The following is a 17234-nucleotide window of genomic DNA, read 5'->3' as shown; positions in this document are numbered from 1 at the left end:
GTTCCTTTAGATCAGGCATGTCAAACATGCGGCCCTCCAGATGTTTTGGCCTACAACTCCCATGATCCCTAGCTAGCAGGACCAGTGGTTGGGGAAGATGGGAATTGTAGTCCAAAACATCTGGAGGGCCGCAAGTTTGACATGCCTGCTTTAGATAGTTGAACACGGCTATCCTATCTCCTCTCAGTCTCCTCTTTCCCAAGCTAAACATACCCAGCTCCTTCGACTGTTCCTCATACGGCTTGGTTTCCAGACCCTTGACCATCTTCGTCACCCTCCTCTGCGCACATTCCAGCTTAGAGAGTTATCAGCACTGCAGTTCCCAAAACCATTGGGCAAAAGGTGTGGTGGTGAAAGAGCTCTATAAACCAATAAAATTTGGTACAGTGGTACCTCGGTTTATGAACACAATTGGTTCCGGAAGTCTGTTCATAAACTGAAGCGTTCATAAACTGAAGCGAACTTTCCCATTGAAAGTAATGGAAAGTGGATGAATCTGTTCCAGACGGTCCGCGGAGTACTTAAACTGAAGCGTTCATAAACTGAAGTGAACTTTCCCATTGAAAGTAATGGAAAGTGGATTACTCCATTCCAGGCGGGTCCGCGGAGTACTCAACCTGAAGCGTACTTAACCCGAAGCATGGGTGTAATTGGTTCCGGAAGTCTGTTCATAAACTGAAGCGTTCATAAACTGAAGCGAACTTTCCCACTGAAAGTAATGGAAAGTGAATTGATGGGTCCGCGGCGTTCGTAAACCGAAAATTCATAAACCGAGGTGTTCGTAAACCGAGGTTCCACTGTAATGCAGTCCTATCCACCTTGTATTCTCCCTTGCCCCCCAGCTGTGTGGATGTGCGGCACTTGAATCATTTTGCATGCCTTATTTATATCCTGCTTTTCCCACTCCCGACAACCCTGCGAGGTAGGCCTACGAGATAGCACTTTGCCCAACAAGCGCCACAGCTGAGTTGGACATACACGCCGTATTCCTTCCCACTGCTAGGGTGGACACAGATGAGCTCTGGCAACAGCTGCAGGCTACAGACTCACACCTGGACGGCACCGAGAAGGAAGCTTCCGGGCAAAAGAGGCGCCTGAACGCACTGAGCCAAGAGCTAGGGGAGCTCAACCGCACTGTCAGCTACCTCAGCAGCCAGCTACAGAGGATGACAAACGCCAGCTTCAACAGTAAGACACGTGGGGGGGCGGTATCTGGGCAGAAGGAGGATCTAGGCACGGGTGACGGAGCCACCCCTGAAATGTACCTGTTTTGTGCCGGCAGAGTCTTTCCACAGCATCCTGGGATTCTTCCAGGAGTCACAGCAGGCCCAGCAGCAAGCAAACAGCTCCGTCCACGGCCCTCGGAGCCCGGTGGGTCAATCCAAGCTCACGCATCAGGCCACCGTTGAGCTCCTGAGACGCAGGGGAGATGCTTTCCGCAGGACGGCAGCTGCTCAGCGGAAGTCTTTGCGCGACCTCCAGAAAAAGGCTGGCAGCCTCAGTCTGAGCAGGGTCAACCAGAAGGTGAGCTATTATTATTCAGGGCGAGGGTACGGGGAAAGAGAACGGAGGGGAGCAGAGAGGTGTTTGTTAGAGAAGAGAGCTGTGGCCTGGGTGATAGGGATGGGGTGGAAATTCTGGATCAAAGGGCTAATTTGCGCTTTCTGAAATACTATGCAACCCGGGGTGGTGGTGGGGTGGTAGCCATGGTTTGGAATTCGTCCTTCTCATAATTTTGCAGTACGATTCTCCAGCCAAGTCATATGTACAAAGATGCATATGCTAGGATAAAATGTGCATATTATTAGTGAGGGAAAAGATACAAAAACACATTATATTAGGGAGCGGCGCTTTGTAAAGATGTGCATACAGTAAGCCCCCAACTTAACACACATTTAACTAGTGCGCTTTTAGCTTTACATAAAATGGAAAGGGGGGCAGGGTTCCAGGAAAAATGATTTTGGTCATCCCGCCTGCGCTTGAACCCAATTTATTTTGACTTTATGCCATTTGGCTTTAGGCACGATCCCTGGAACATAACACTTGCATAATGTTATGTTTTTAATGTTTGATGTTTTATCACATTATTATTATTATTATTATTATTATTATTATTATTATTATTATTATGTTGGGAGCCACCAAGAGTGGCTGGGGAAACCAGATGGGTGGGGTAATAATAATAATAATAATAGTAATAGTAATAATAATAATAATAATAATTCCTTCCAGCAGCACCTTAAAGACCAACTAAGTTTTTATTTTGTTATGAGCTTTTGTGTGCATGCACACTTCTTCAGATACACTGAAGCAGAAGTCCCCAGGCGCTTATGTAGGGAAAGGGTGGGGGGGGTATCACTCAGAAGGGTGGTGGAAATGGGTGATTGGCTGACTGATAGCTGTTGACGACTGTGAACGACTGTAAATGGTCTTGTATGAAAAAGCAAGGGTTGGTCTTTAAGGTGCTGCTGGAAGGAATTTTTTTATTTTGTTTCGACTACGTCAGACCAACATGGCTACCTACCTGTAAATAATAACAATAACAATAATTTATATGTTGCTCTGGGGCTTTCTGCATTGGGGGGAACAGAATACAAAACGCTGTATATAAGGGTAAATTTGCATCAAAATTTGCTGGTGAATCTTTATGGGGGATTGTTTGAAAAATATTTGCAGGCTAACATGGAAATGTGTAGAGCTTAGCTTAAGATGGGGGAAAATGAGAACCTCACTTTCTCCTGCCCCCAGTTCTGGCCCTCCTTTCTCCCGTTCCATTTTTCCATGCAAGGGATGGGGGCTTTCACCAGACTCCTGTTTCCCTGCACTGATCTTGGACTCCTGTTGCTCTAGATCTGTGGTGCTTCTGGAGAAGAGGGCTGTGAGCAGACCCCATGTGGAGGGGCTTCCTGCCGGGACAGCCTAGGTCAGCGGCACTGCGGGGGCCCCGGCTGCACCGGAGCACTCCCTGTGTCCATGAAGGCCCTCTCTACAGCTCAGAACATCTCTCGCCAGCTGGAGAGCAGCGCAAGGCACCTGGGCACCATTGCTAGCAAGGTACAGTACAGTGGCAGCAGAAGAGTATGTAAATAGGTTAAGAAGAAATGCCATTCATGTTGAAGCAAAGACTTCACTGCAGATTTATTCAGGGGTTGGGCTCCAGTCAGCTTGTGCCTCTCTTTAGGATGGAAAGTTTCAGGAGGGTGAAAGAAAAAGTGAGGCCTTTTTTTCTTTCCCACCCTCCTGGGATCTTCTCTTGCTCAGCTACTTTAAAGGGTTTGGCGCTGACTCCCAGCTGCACACCTGAGCTGTCTAGCAGAATGGTGAATTTTCCAGAGGGTGGGAAAAGGCAAAGGTGTTTTGCTTTTCTCCCTTTCCCTCCCTGAAATCTGCCTGCATAATGCAGGTAGGGGATTTTCTTTAACTTCATGGCACACATCCTCTCCAAACCTCTCCCCTTCCTCCTTTTCCACTCCACCCCACTCCCCACAGTTGACATAGCTCATTGCCTGGCTGTTTGGAGTTTGGGCCATTGAGTTCATCTGGGGCTTCCCACAGGATGCTTAGGTACTTCAAATGGGGGTTAGGACAAAAGCAGCCTTGAAAATAACTCAGCAAAAAAACTGCTAGCCCACAAAACTGTTTACTAACTTCATACTAGCTTATATTGGATAGTTGTGGTCCAAAAATGGACAACTTATAAATAATAATAATAATAATCCTCTGCTTACTCAGCCTCTGTAGATAGTGGACTGGTACAAGGTGGTGAATAGAGCAGAATATCATTGACCCTCAAAAAGCCACATTTTGAGAATCATAGGAGCAATAATCATTCTGAGCTCCCATCTTCCTGAATTACATTGGAGTGATGAAGCAGTAAAATCGCAAACACACTCATGCCCTGACTGATGAATGGAGTGAGAGGAGGGCCCCGTCTTTCTCAGGGTAGTATCCCTCCCTGGAAGTTTGTGTTCTGCCCTCCAGACACCCCATTCCTTGCACAAGAAGTGGTCCACCCCACATTTGAGAATCACTGAGCTAAGCCAAAGATGCTGTGGTGGTGGTGGGGGGTGTGGATTTGCAGAGAGATTAGCTAATAACAAGCTTATAAAGTGGATAAATAATGGGAATGAAATATTGGGAAAGTAACTGTTTTCACTCCCAGAGCCTGCCTGTCACCAGGTTGATGGGGGCAGACAGGGGTTTTTAAACTCTGTTCTGGGTAAACCTTTGGAAACCTATCAGGGCAATTCAAGTGGGAATTTGTAGTGTCTGGCCAACTTCCTTGAAAGCCATATTGCTGCTAATGCATAGTGTGAAACCGCAGAGAAGTGTGTTTTCTAGGCAATATGGGAATTGAGCATGTCCTCTAAAACATGGATGCGCTGTGGTCTAAACCACTGAGCCTCTTGGGCTTGCCGATCGGAAGGTTGGCAGTTCAAATCTCTGCGACGGAGCGAGCTCCTGTTGCTGTTTCCCAGCTTCTGCCAACATAGCATTTCGAAAGCACCCCAGTGCAAGTAGATAAATAGGTACCACTGCGGAGGGAAGGAAAATGGTGTTTCTGTGCGCTCTGGTTTCCATCACAGTGTCCCATTGCGCCAGAAGCGGTTTAGTCATGCTGGCCACGTGACTCCTGGGAAGCTGTCTGCGGACAAACACTGGCTCCCTTGGCCTGAAAGTGAGATGAGTGCCACAACCCCAGTCGCCTTTGACTGGACTTGACCGTCCAGGGGTCCTTTACCTAAAACATGTCCCAGTATACTCTGCAATGCACATGTTCCACAACAAACTGATGTGGGAGGAAATCACTCCTCAAAGGTAAGACGTTTGAAGACTTCAGGCTTGGTCACGCATGATACAACCTTTGCGACCGGTGGTTGGTTTGGCAGGATCCCCAAGCCCTTTCCTATCCTTTCAGCTTAGCACCAAAAAACAACTAAAACATCTGCAGTGTTGAATATGTAACAGCCAGGGAGTCTTCATTCCCATACCTACAATCCCTGCAATGGGCAAGAGCTGTCTTGCTGAATGCCCATCACCACCCTCCCACCTTTCCATTTCATGCCGGCTTTAAGGTACTAAGCTGCGGTGTTCACTCTTAGGTGCAAGAAATTCAGGACCTGGCGCAGAATGCCAGGAGCCATGCTCAGGACACTCTGGACCGTGCACAAGGGGCCCGGAACCGTGTGGAGAAGTCGACAGCCAAGCTGCGGGAATTTATCCAGAGGATAAAGGACTTCTTAGCAGGTAGCAGAACATCAGGCTTGCTCTGAACATCAATCCAATGTGACATGCAAAGGGATGGATACGGTGATGTTGTTAATCACCTGCCTTTTGCCCTAAGGTCCCAGGGCAGCTTACAATGATTAAAACACAATATTTAAAACATTTTTAAAACAGCTTGCAAAGGGGGCGGGCGGGGGGGAGAAACGTGCAGGTTATATAGGCAAACATATTTGTACCAAGTCATGCTGTGACATCTAGATTTAGGGCCATGTGTGTATGCCAAGGCAGGGCCATCTTTAGCATATGCGCCGCCGGGATGCAAAGATCCGCCCAGAGCCCCCAAATTTAGTTTAGTCACCCCCAAGGAAGGAAGCCAAAGTTGTTGATCTGGTTTTTTTGGGGGGGGGGAACTCAAAGTTGTTAAGCTTTTTTGGGGGGGGATTGCTCACCTGTAACAACGACGCAGCAAAAAAAAAAAATGCTTCTGTTTCCTGACTCGTTCGGAGTATTTGATGCTACGAGTAACAGAGCGTCAGGGGCGGGCGGGGCGGGGACCTCCACTCCACTGCTTTTCACTGCCGCCGATCGAGAGGGACTGGTATATAGTAGGTATACATTTGGCACCCCCAGATTCCGGTGCCCGAGTGCACCGCACCCCTTGCATCCCCGGGTAAAGACGGCCCTGTGCCAAGGCCTACATGGGTGGATGGGAAACAAGGATGGATAGTTCCAGGCCTGTTCTTGTCTCCATAGAGGAAGGTGCTGATCCTGAGAGCATTGAGCTTGTGGCTCAGCAGGTCCTGAACATCTCCCTACCCAGCAGCCCTGATCAGATCAGCAACCTGATTAAGGACATCCGAGATAGAATCAGTCAGCTGGACGGGGTGGACATTATCCTGAACGACACGGTGCACAGCCTGAACCATGCCAGGGAACTCCTGGCAAAAGCGGAACTAGCTAAGTGAGTCTCTATGTCGGTGGGGGGGGGCATAGATTTTATTTTTGCTAATTGAGCTTTTTATGTTAATCGAGTTGCAAATTGCATATTTCACAATGTCCTAATTTGTTCAAGTCTTGATATCATAGCAATATGCACCAGCTTCTGGTCATTATTGGTAAAAAATGGCTGGGCAGTGGGGCCAGTTTTTAGCAGTGTTATAAACTGTATCCTGGAAAAGCTAAAACAAGCCCCAAGAACTGTGGCCAGCTCCTTTACAGTGCATGTGAATGTGTTTTGGCATGACTTGTGAGCAAAACCCGAAACAATAGGTGTTTGGGTATGAATTTGTCCGTGGTATTGTGTATTTATTTTTATGTTTTTAAAATATGTTGCAAATTGCTTGGAAAACTTTGGGTAATGAGTGACTTATGACTTTAATAAATAAATAGTATTAATATTAATAGTAGCATGGCTTGTTAGGGTGTGCCATGTTAGGAGGATGAAGCTTACTTTTTGCTAATTTATTCCGTGAGGGGGTCTTTAAAATAGGGGTGGGTGGGTGGGTGTGGGTGGGTGTGAGGAATTCCAATCTGCTATTTTTTGTGATTGGACAACACTTAGCTTGGTAAGTCAACGTTTGACGAAGAAGCATATAAACTGCTTTTGTTCTTAAGCCACAAAAACTTGTGTTGCAGTAAGATTGCTAGTCTTTTCAGTGCTCCCAACTCTCGTGCTATGCTTTATGCCCAGAGGGCGAGCGGAGGGTGTGCAAGAAACCATCGCAGAAACACGTGCGGCACTCAATGGAACGAAGGTCAAACTGGAGGCAGCAGAGCAAGCTATGAACAAAACCAAGGAAGCCATCCAGGCTGTGACTGGCCGCGTCAGACAGGTGAGATGAACTGAACCCCTTGGTGGCCAACCTGGTGGTCAGAAAAGCTCCTTTAAACATTTCCTCTACTCTTTCAACGGGCAGCTCCAGAGCAGCAGCTGCGCACTGCTCATCCACGTTAAACCACGGTTTATTTCAACCAGTGCAATGCCCACACTGTGGCCACCATGACAGAGACATGCCAGGCCAGTCAAAGACCAGACACAGGGTATAAAACTAGATATAAAACAACTGATTAAAATACAACTTAAGAACAAGATTAAATAAAAAATTTAAATTAAAATGCGCCTCATACAGCGGTGCCTCGCTAGACAAATTTAATTCGTTCCACGGGTCTTTTCTTATAACGAAAAATTCGTCTAGCGAATCCCATAGGAATGCATTGAATTTTTTTTTGAATTTTTTTTTTTTGCCCATAGGAACGCATTAATTGAATTTCAATGCATTCCTATGGGAAACCGCGATTTGCTAGACAAATTTTTCATAAAACGAATTCGTCTAGCGAGGCAACCTCCGCTCGAAAAATCCTTTTTGTTAAGCGGAAATTTCGTTAAGCAGGACATTCGTTAAGCGAGGCACCACTGTACAGAGGGGAAAGGGAAAGGGAAAATGGGGGAGGGGATCAGGTTGGCTCCAGGCCAAAAGCCAGGCGGAACAACTCTTACAGGCCTTACAGGGTCTTACAGGCCATGCGGAAAGAAATCAAGTCCCGCAGGGCCCTGGTCTCAGGAGACAGAGCATTCCACCAGGTCGGAGCCAATGTTGAGAAGGCCCTGGTTCTAGTTGAGGCTAATCTTATTTCCTTCGGGCCTGGGACCTCTAAGGTGTTACTGTTTATGGACCTTAAGGTCCTCCGCGGGGCATACCGGGAGAGACGGTCCCGTAAGTACGAGGGTCCTAGGCCGTAAAGGGCTTTAAAGGTCAAAACCAGCACCTTAAATCTGACCCTGTACTCCACCGGGAGCCAGAGCAGCTGGTTTGCAACAACTTCCTTGCTATATTAAAAAGCTGATGGTGCAAATGTGCCCTGAGATTGTCCCTTCCTTTTTTATATATATATAAAAAGAACTTTATTGGTTATTACAAATCATTACACAAAACCTACAAATTTACAAAAAGAAAAAAGATGAAAGAAAAAAAACAACAAAGAAAAACAACAACAACAAATAAGAACAAAAACAACGAAATGCACATATGTGTCCATTCAATTAATCAACATCTAAAATACATCAACTGATTGTCCCTTCCTTCATGATGCTACCCAGTGATGGGCTGGGGACCAGGTGTGGGGCTGCCTTGCTCTCAGGTCTCCCCAAGGCAGCAGGGAACTGGTAATGAGGCAGGCCCAGCAGCAGAGCCAATCCGAGGCTCCAAACTCTGCATCCACACTGTGCCAAGCCCCACCCCCCTGTTATTGCCCCTCCCCCTATAACTGGCTGCAACACATGGGTGCTGAGTAGGGTTGCCAGACTCAATAGTGGAGAGGACTTCTGTGCCTTTAATTGCCCTGCTCTCATTTTGAGTCTGGAAACCTTAAAGAGAAACCAGCAAACCCTTTGCTTGGAAATTAAACAAAGGGTCTGCTGGTTTCTCTTTAAGGTTTCCAGACTCAAAAAGAGAGCAGGGCAATTAAAGGCACAGAGGTCCTGTCCACTATTGAGTCTGGAAACCCTAGTGCTGAGTAAACAGGAGAGCAATGCAGCCGCGCTTTTCCACAGCCCCACCAGCTGCCACTGATGAAAAGTTCTGCCTAGGTAGGCTTTCCTCTCTTTTCTCAGCAGTCAGCGTTTTGACTGCGCCTTGTGGTTTTTCTTTCTCTCAGGCCGGGCGCAAGCTCGAGAAACTGGTCGACGCAGAGTCGAAACTGGAAAGCCGCCTCAGAGGTCTGGCACAGAATGTGAGCGCATTGCAGAACAAGTCCCAGAACAATCGGAAACTCGCCCAGGAGGCCAAGGACAAAGCGGAGCGTGCCACCACTGCTGCGGGGAGGCTGGAAAACGTGAGCGTCCCTCTTCCCTCTGATCACCACCACTGCCAGTGGCTACTGTGTCAACTTGCCCACACATCTCTGGCCATTGACATAGATGCCAACACTCTCCGTGGCTCAGATGGGCATTTTTCCTGCCTGCCATCAGCATTAATTCCTTCCGCCTTCTTCCATGGCAACTCTTCCCTCGTAACCACTATTTTTTTAAGCAACCCCCCCCAACCAAATTAGAAACCCAAATTCAATATAATAATAATAATAATAATAATAATAATAATAATAATAATGTTATTTATTATGCTACCCCTCTGACTGGGTTGCCGCAGCCACTCTGGGCAGCTTCCAACAATTTATAAAACCACAGTACAACATCAAATATTAAAAACTTGCCTATACAGGGCTGCCTTCAGATATGTTCTAAAAGTCAGGTAGTTGTTTACTTCCTTAATGTCTGACAAGAGGGTGTTCCACAGGGTGGACACAAATGCTGAGAAGGCCCTCTGCCAGGTTCCCTGTAACCTCACTTCACACAATCAGGGAACCACCAGAAGGGCCTCGGAGCTGGACCTCAGTGTCCAGGCTGAACGATGGGGGTATATAGGGCCGAAGCCATTTAAGGCACCAACATTTTGAACTGTGCTCAGAAATGTACTGGGAGCCAATACAGATTTCAATACAGTAGAGATCTTTTATGACTGGTGTTATATGGTCCTGGCAGCTGCTCCCAGTCACCAGTTTGGCAGCCACAGTCACCTTCAAAGGCAGCCCCACGTAGAACGCATCACAGTAGTCCAAGCAGGAGATAACCAAAGCAAACAATGTTAAACCAAACATTGGCCTTCAACAGGTGGGTTGTGTCATGGCCTGATCTAAGGTGAGTCTTCAACTGCAGCTCTACTACTGTACATGGTAGTAAAAAATATATTAAGGAATGGATCCGCAAGTGCATGCTTAAACTGAAAGTGGATCCTGGGCTGGCATAGCCTACTAAACCAAGTTGAAGTGAATCTCATGTGAACTAGAAGCATCCAGCCAAATAATTGGCTAGAGAGTTAGCACCTCTCATTAGCATCCCTCCAAGCCTTTGCTGTAGTGGTGAGCTTCAATCTCTGTGTCCCCAGGAGGTGGAGAAAGTGATGAAGAGGTACCAGAAGTTGCAGGAAGAAGTGGACAAGCAGCCTCAAGATGCAATGCTCAGGCTGAAAAACCTCAGGGAGGAAGCCCAGAATCTCTTGGACAAGGCTACAGGCAGCAAGAGAAAGCTGGAAGGTATGCAAAATAAGGGAGAGGAGAAGCAGAGCTCCAGTTGAGCCATAGGCATTCTGAGCTGGGAAAGGGATGGTGTGATGCTTCAGCAGGTGGCATGTGTGTTTTTGGGGAGGTGGGGCCTGTATAGCAGGGTGTCCGGAGGTTTTCAGGAAGTTGCAACTGAGTGCATTGGGCGCAGGTTTGGCATCAAAGCAAGACAATACAGGCAACCCCATTTAGACAGGAGTTACTTTCCGAGGCACTGCACCTCCAAGTGAAATTGTGTGTATTTGAAACACCATTGGAAAAGCTTGCAGGCACCCTCTAACCCTCTGGAAACCCCTTTGGAAAGCCAGCAGACACCAAACTCCACCACTGTCGCCCCCTCCGAACCTCCTTGCTCAAGCCCCAACTCTCCTTAGGCCTCAGCGGTCAGTGCAAGGGCTCATGGGATTGCTAGGCGCTTTTTCGCCCCTTCTGGGCTGGTTTAGGGCCCTTTTTGCCATTTTAAAAGTCACTTCTGGGTTCAGCGCGCATGCATGGTCGCGCATTGGTTGTTGCCTGTAACAGTAAGTTGGAATTGGTACAGCGGTTTGGAGTTTTCACACGTAATTACTACCCCCCCCCCAGATGTTTTGCGACTGAGACTGAGAGATGGTGACCTGTCAGGGCTGAGACTGAACCCAGTACATAGCTCAGCTTCATGGGTACTCTCTCTTGTGGCACAGCCCCTTCCGCTCCCTCTCCATTGAAAAACTGTTGTCACCAGGGCATTGCTCCGTCTTCAGAAAAAAAACCCTGCCTCTTCTTTTCAGAGCTGGAAGGGCGCTTCGAGGCCAACGAGAAACAAATGAAGGAGAAAGCAACCGTGCTGCAGAAGCTGGAGGGACAAGTCACCGAACTCCTGCAGTACATCCGGGACAAAGCCACGGCCTATGCTACATGCTAGGGGCCCTGATTCCTGCCAGCTCTGGACTCTGCCACAATGGGGACCTCCCATACATGTCTCTGGCCGTCTCCTCTCTCTGAGACCCTAGCTGTAGATTTGGGGGCCTTCGTGTAACCCTTTTCTTTTTTCATCTCCGCCTGATTGTACCAGTTAGGCCTGCCTGGGATCAGGCATATCAGGGCGATTTCAATGCCAGCATCTCATAGACACGCAGTTACGTTGCGGTGGTGCCGTTAGGTAACTTAAGACTCATGGGGTTAATGGGGGAAGGGCGGTAACCGTAGAACCTCTGCTTTGCATGCAGAAGGTCCCGGGTTCACAATCCCCAGCATTCTCCAGGTAGGGCGGGAACACGCGTCTGAAATCCTGGCAAGCCGCTGCCAGTCCGTGTCGACATTACTGTGCCAGATGGGCCCGACGGTCTCGCTCAATACAAGGCAGCTTTCTGTATTTTGTAATTGTCTTACAGGGCCGCTCTCTTTAGAGGGCAACGGGTGTTGCCTGAATCGTAACGGTTACCATTTTGAGGTTCCTTCTAACTCTGTGATTCCACTTCAGATTCATTATGATAAGCCCATCTTTCTTATTCTCCCTAGATTTCTTCTCCTTAAGTCTCGCCCTGACGGCATCTGTTCGGTCCACAGGCTGTCCCAGAACGGGGTGGGTGGGTGGGGGTAGAAAGATTATCTGCCCCAATATGTCCACACCAGCTCAATGAATGGATGAGTTCCCCTCTGGGCGACTTCTTGTTGCCCTTGGGCTCTTTTGCTGTTGCTGTGGAAACAAAGCACTTCTTGAAGTAACCAGCCGCTGAAGTACCCAGGGACGCAGAGTTCTACCTGTTTTATCAAGGGTATGGTGGAAAGTTGCCTGTGGCTTTCAGTTGCCTCCTGCCCTTCTCTCTTGTTTCTTTAACCTCAGAAAAGAAATATATTTAGTCCTGGACCTGAAGCCCCACAGCTGCCCCCCCCCCATTCTTGTTAAATGGATGAAGTCACACGGAGCGCTTCCCCTCCCGCCGAAAAAATGGCCAATGACTTTCTAATCAAAAGCGGTATGATGTTCAGCACTTCCTCCGAGAGTTCCCTCCTATTCCACTCAAAATTGGGAGGTTCCTTCTTCCCACTTCCTTTCCCCTATGTGAATTGCCTCAGGATACTTATGATTGCACAAATAGCTTTAAATAGTTGTTTGTTTGTTTTCTAAAATGACCCAGATTCATAGAAGGTGTCTGCCAACTGCTATTAGTCAACTCTTTCGAGCAAGTGAAGGTGCGCAGCACCCAAGACACACCATATTATTTTGGCAACTGAGAATTAAATTTTTTTAAAAAAAAAATCCCACAAGCACAACTCTTTCCCCAGCCTGGCAGTAAAAATATAATAAATTAACAATTTTCTGTCTTTTCATTATACCTCAATGAATTTGTGTGGGACTCCTCACAACATGGTAGGGTTGATCGTGACTCTTTCTTCCTGACCTGCTCCTCCCATCCTATTGATCCAGAAGGTATATGGGGAAGTATTGCGTATCAGGGGATGACATTGATGCCCAACCACAGATATTCCCTCCTGACCATCATCTCTTAAGAGAGGAGTGTTTAGCCAACCCTTCATTTTAGTAATAAACCCCTTGACCCTCCTGGTTTTCTGGTGTGTGTTTGCATCTCTGTGACTGATGAAGGTGGTGGTATCGTGTCCTCAGAACAGCGCTAACAAAAGACAATTATTGCTATACCTTTTGGTCCCAACAAAGGGCATTTGGGAGCCCCTGTTTCTGCCTAGCCCAAAAACGGGCTCCTGTTCCTTCCATAGCGGTATGTGTGTATGAGACTCAACATCAAACTTCTCCCAGCCACTGATCAGAGCTGGGGGATTAAGGGTGGATGAATAGTAGAAGCCAGATGAGGTCCCCGGTGATGGCATGGGGTGGTGGGGTGGGGAATTATTTCCTTGTGCCTAGCTGCTAGCAGAAAGAGGAAAACAATGTGTCACGTATGTTCTCTTCTGACCGTTCCTTCCAGGCTCTAAAGCTGGGAAGTTAAGAAGAAAGGGGCATGACAACCTCCACATTCCTTTATCATTGGCACAGCTGAGTTGTCAACTGTTGGCAAGGCCATGATGGGTGGTGACACACTCAGGCACCCATCTGTGCACAGCTTCCTAAATTTTATTAGGCACACGCTGTTTTTTCTCAAAGCACTGCTGTGGGAACTGGGCAAACATCCAGAGATGCTCTATATACCATAAGGACACTGGGAAAACGCTGCTTTTATCAACTTCTACTCGACACTATTACTTTCAATAATATGCCATTTGATAAGATAGCAAAATACCGAATTCCTGTTGTTGTTTTTCCAGATGAGAACCAGCTATCTTCCACATATAATAACACCAAAGAGGAGAAGCAGTTTGCCAATGTGATGCTTTTAACACCTTTTCCCTTGCACAAAGGCCAACAAGGCATGTGCATAGTTACCCTGGCTGGGATTGACTTGTCCAACATCACACATTGGCTGGTTGGCAAATGTGGGATTTACGCCCAGGACCACACACACACACACAAATGAGTTTATCATGTCCTGTGGCTTTGTGATGCCTGAGAATTGACCTCTTAAAATGGCAAGGCATCTTGTGACACTTTAAAGACTAACACATTTATTGTGGCAAAAACTTTCCTAAGGCACAGCCCACACTTCAGCATGATGCATCGCCTGTAATCGGAACGGGGACATACAGTAGTGAATATACCTACGTTTGCCAATTCAAGATTCACTTTGTGCATCTGATGGCTGTGCCCCCCCCCCCCCGCCTGAAAGCTTATGCCATAATAAACCGTAAGGTGCCGCAAGACTCCTCATTGTTTTTTGCTATGACAACTCGTTTTTGCCCATCCTACCCATCTGGAAATGTTTAAAATGTGAGTCAGCACTTAAAAACAGGAGCATTTTGGGGGCCCCTGGACTGCTTGGACATTGATCTGCGTGTTCTATGAGGGCAGCCTTTTGAACTGGGTGGGGATTTCTGGCTTCCTGTAACATCATTGTAATTGGCATCTGAACTACTTGATCCTGTCTCTCTGTCCTGCAACTGAGAAAGGTTTTCCTCTGAACCTCCTCCCCCCCCCCCAAGGTTTGCACAATGGTTTGATGGGATCTCTTGCAAAGAGCAGTGAATAAAGGAAGTTCTTATGGTGGGCGGGGTAGCAGCAGCACAGATAATTCAGGTCAGTGTGGGATAATTCAGGTCAGTGTGCTGTGCAGTTGGGCTCTCACTGCATGGAAGGGAGAGCAAGCTAGGAAAGGCACATTCCAGCCTTGCTACAGGACCAGCCCACTCTGCACAGGAGAAAAGCTGGAGCATGCTCAGTCCTCGCAGGAATGGGAGCCTTCATTCACCCACCACCGATGTGAATCCAAACATCGAAAACATGATGCTGCCCGTCCATCTCTCTCTCTCTGATTTTACTCTTCTTCCAACAACTTTGAAAGCGGTATTGTGCCATGGAGCAGCAATGACTTAATGTTGGGCCTGGCGATCCCCGAGTCTTGGCAAATGTTGGAGATAAAACATTGCAAACATTGAATGCAAACACATTGCCCATTTAGAATGATCAAGAAATATCCGCACAGCTTTGAAGGAACTGCAGGGCTCTCTCTCTCAAGAGAGACAGAACGTGGCAGAAGAGCATGTTGAATTTTCAACTTTCAAATTCCCAAAATGAGGGGTGCCAAAATGCTGTAACATAACCTGGGAATTCAGAAGATATTTGGGTTAAATTAATATGATTTAGTTTTGATTGGTAAGTAACAGGTGTGTAGAATTACATAGAAATCATTAATGGTTGCCAAGTACTTGCAGTTGTTGTTGTTGTTTGTTGTTAAGCATTACTTGACTTTTTCAGAGGGTAAAATTAAAAACTTACTTGGTTTTCCAAAACAGTTCATGTGCTTCTTCATCAAATGTAAACTTACCAAGCTAAATGTTGTCCGATCACAGCAATAATAGCAGATTTGAATTCCTTACACTCAAAAACATATTTTTAAGACCCCCTCACTGAAGAAATTTGCAGAAATTTAAGTTTCACCTTCCTAAAATGAAATGCCCTAATGTGGCAGTTCACTTCTGGGTTTCGAAAGCTAAACTCTGGGGGTAGGAGAGAAGTTTGCTCCAGCTGCTATAGAGTCCATGGCGACCAGAACAGACTTCTTCCTTTTCCCTAGCTTTCAGTCTTCTGAAAGTGGACCCCAGAAGCAGATTGCCACATTCTAGGCATATTGATTCACTCAGCTTTAAAAGTGTTCTAAAAATAATTTGAATATATAAAACATTTCAAATTAATAAACAGTATACTCTTTTTGTAATGCAGGGTGAGGTTGGTTTGTGTGTGTGTGTGTGTGTGTGTGTGTGTGTGTGTGTGTGTGTGTGTGTGTGTGAAACCCTGTTCCTGTAAGCATGCATCAGAAAAGAGGGAGTGGGTGGCGCTGTGGTTTAAACCACTGAGCCTCTTGGGCTTGCCAATCAGAAGGTTGGTGGTTTGAATCCACGCGACGGCCAACCTAGCAGTTCAAAAGCACAGCAATGCAAATAGGTACTGCTGTGGCGGGAAGGTAAACGGCATTTCCGTATGTTCTGGTTTCCATCCCGTTGCGCCAGAAGCGGTTTAGTCCTGCTGGCCACATGCCCTGGAAACCTGTCTGTGGACAAACTCTGGCTCCCTCGGCCTGAAAGCGAGATGAGCACCGCAACCGCATAGCTGCCTTTGACTGGACTTAACCATCCAGGGGTCCTTTTACTGCATCAGAAAAGAGGTGAAGGGAATCCACCCTTTTAATCACCTTTGATTCTCAATTGGTAAGTGATCGTGAATATGTCCAGAGTTTTGGAGGAGATATATATGGTTGTCAGCTCCAGACCTGAAGACACCTGAGTTTTAAAGAGACAACGTACAACTCTACATTTATAAGACGAGAAGAAGAGTTTGGATTTGATATCCCGCTTTATCACTACCCGAAGGAGTCTCAAAGCAGCTAACAATCTCCTTTCCCCTCCTCCCCCACAACAGACACCCTGTGAGGTGAGTGGGGCTGAGAGACTTCAAAGAAATGTGACTAGAATCATAGAATCATAGAGTTGGAAGAGACCACAAGGGCCATTCAGTCCAACCCCCTGCCAAGTAGGAAACACCATCAAAGCATTCTTGACATATGCCTGTCAAGCCTCCATTGCTCCGTGTCCGCTTCTCTGGAGCAGCAGAAGAAAACAACCTTTCACCCTCCTCTATATGACATCCTTTTATATATTTGAACATGGCTATCATATCACCCCTTAACCTTCTCTTCTCCAGGCTAAACATACCCAGCTCCCTAAGACGTTCCTCATAAGGCATCGTTTCCAGGCCTTTGACCATTTTGGTTGCCCTCCTCTGGACACGTTCCAGCTTGTCAGTATCCTTCTTGAACTGTGGTGCCCAGAACTGGACACAGTACTCCAGGTGAGGTCTGACCAGAGCAGAATACAGTGGTACTATTACTTCCCTTGATCTTGATCTTGACTAGCCCAAGGCCACCCAGCAGCTGCATGTGGTTTGGGCTTCCTATGTGCTTAACAGCCATGTGATACCGTGTTTCTCATATTATAAGACATGTCTTATATTTATTTTTTCCTCAAAAAAACACACTATGGCTTATTTTCAAGGGATGTCTTATTTTTTTCCTCCTCCTCCTGCCGCGGCCGGCATTGCTGCTGCGCCTATCACTATGTCTTATTTTCGGGGTATGGCTTATATTCCTTGAATGCTAAAAAATCCTGCTATGGCTTATTTTATGGGTATGTCTTAAAATATGAGAAACAGGGTAGACAGAAAGTCAACAGGTAAAGCTTCCTATTCACTGTATCTTTATGCTGTGGAAAGCTGCGCCTGATTAATTTCTGTATGTCATCATGGCAAAGTGATATAATCTATTTCTATTTGAAAATACCTCCACAGGTGA

At 46.8% G+C, this 17234-nt stretch overlaps 1 protein-coding gene across 3 annotated transcripts in view; it reads left to right on the top strand.

Annotated features, from left to right (window-relative positions):
* The window catches only part of LOC118080882 (laminin subunit beta-1), a 65794-nt gene extending 52911 nt beyond the window's left edge, over window positions 1-12883 (top strand). For all 3 annotated transcript variants that reach the window (XM_035106867.3, XM_035106869.3, XM_035106868.3), the window contains 9 exons: window positions 1004-1188; window positions 1283-1524; window positions 2851-3054; window positions 5103-5247; window positions 5980-6187; window positions 6917-7058; window positions 8881-9057; window positions 10167-10314; window positions 11109-12883. In XM_035106867.3, the coding sequence (XP_034962758.1) occupies window positions 1004-1188; window positions 1283-1524; window positions 2851-3054; window positions 5103-5247; window positions 5980-6187; window positions 6917-7058; window positions 8881-9057; window positions 10167-10314; window positions 11109-11242 (1585 nt within the window). In that variant the 3' untranslated portion in view covers window positions 11243-12883. The remainder of the gene's footprint in view (window positions 1-1003; window positions 1189-1282; window positions 1525-2850; window positions 3055-5102; window positions 5248-5979; window positions 6188-6916; window positions 7059-8880; window positions 9058-10166; window positions 10315-11108) is intronic.
* The last annotated feature ends 4351 nt before the right edge of the window (window positions 12884-17234 follow it).

This window comes from Zootoca vivipara, chromosome 2 (genome assembly GCF_965207765.1).
Source record: "Zootoca vivipara chromosome 2, rZooViv2.hap1.1, whole genome shotgun sequence".
Classification (NCBI taxonomy): Eukaryota; Metazoa; Chordata; class Lepidosauria; order Squamata; family Lacertidae; genus Zootoca; species Zootoca vivipara.
Note: the sequence above shows the minus strand (reverse complement) of the source record. Positions and strands in the feature narration are given on the sequence as shown.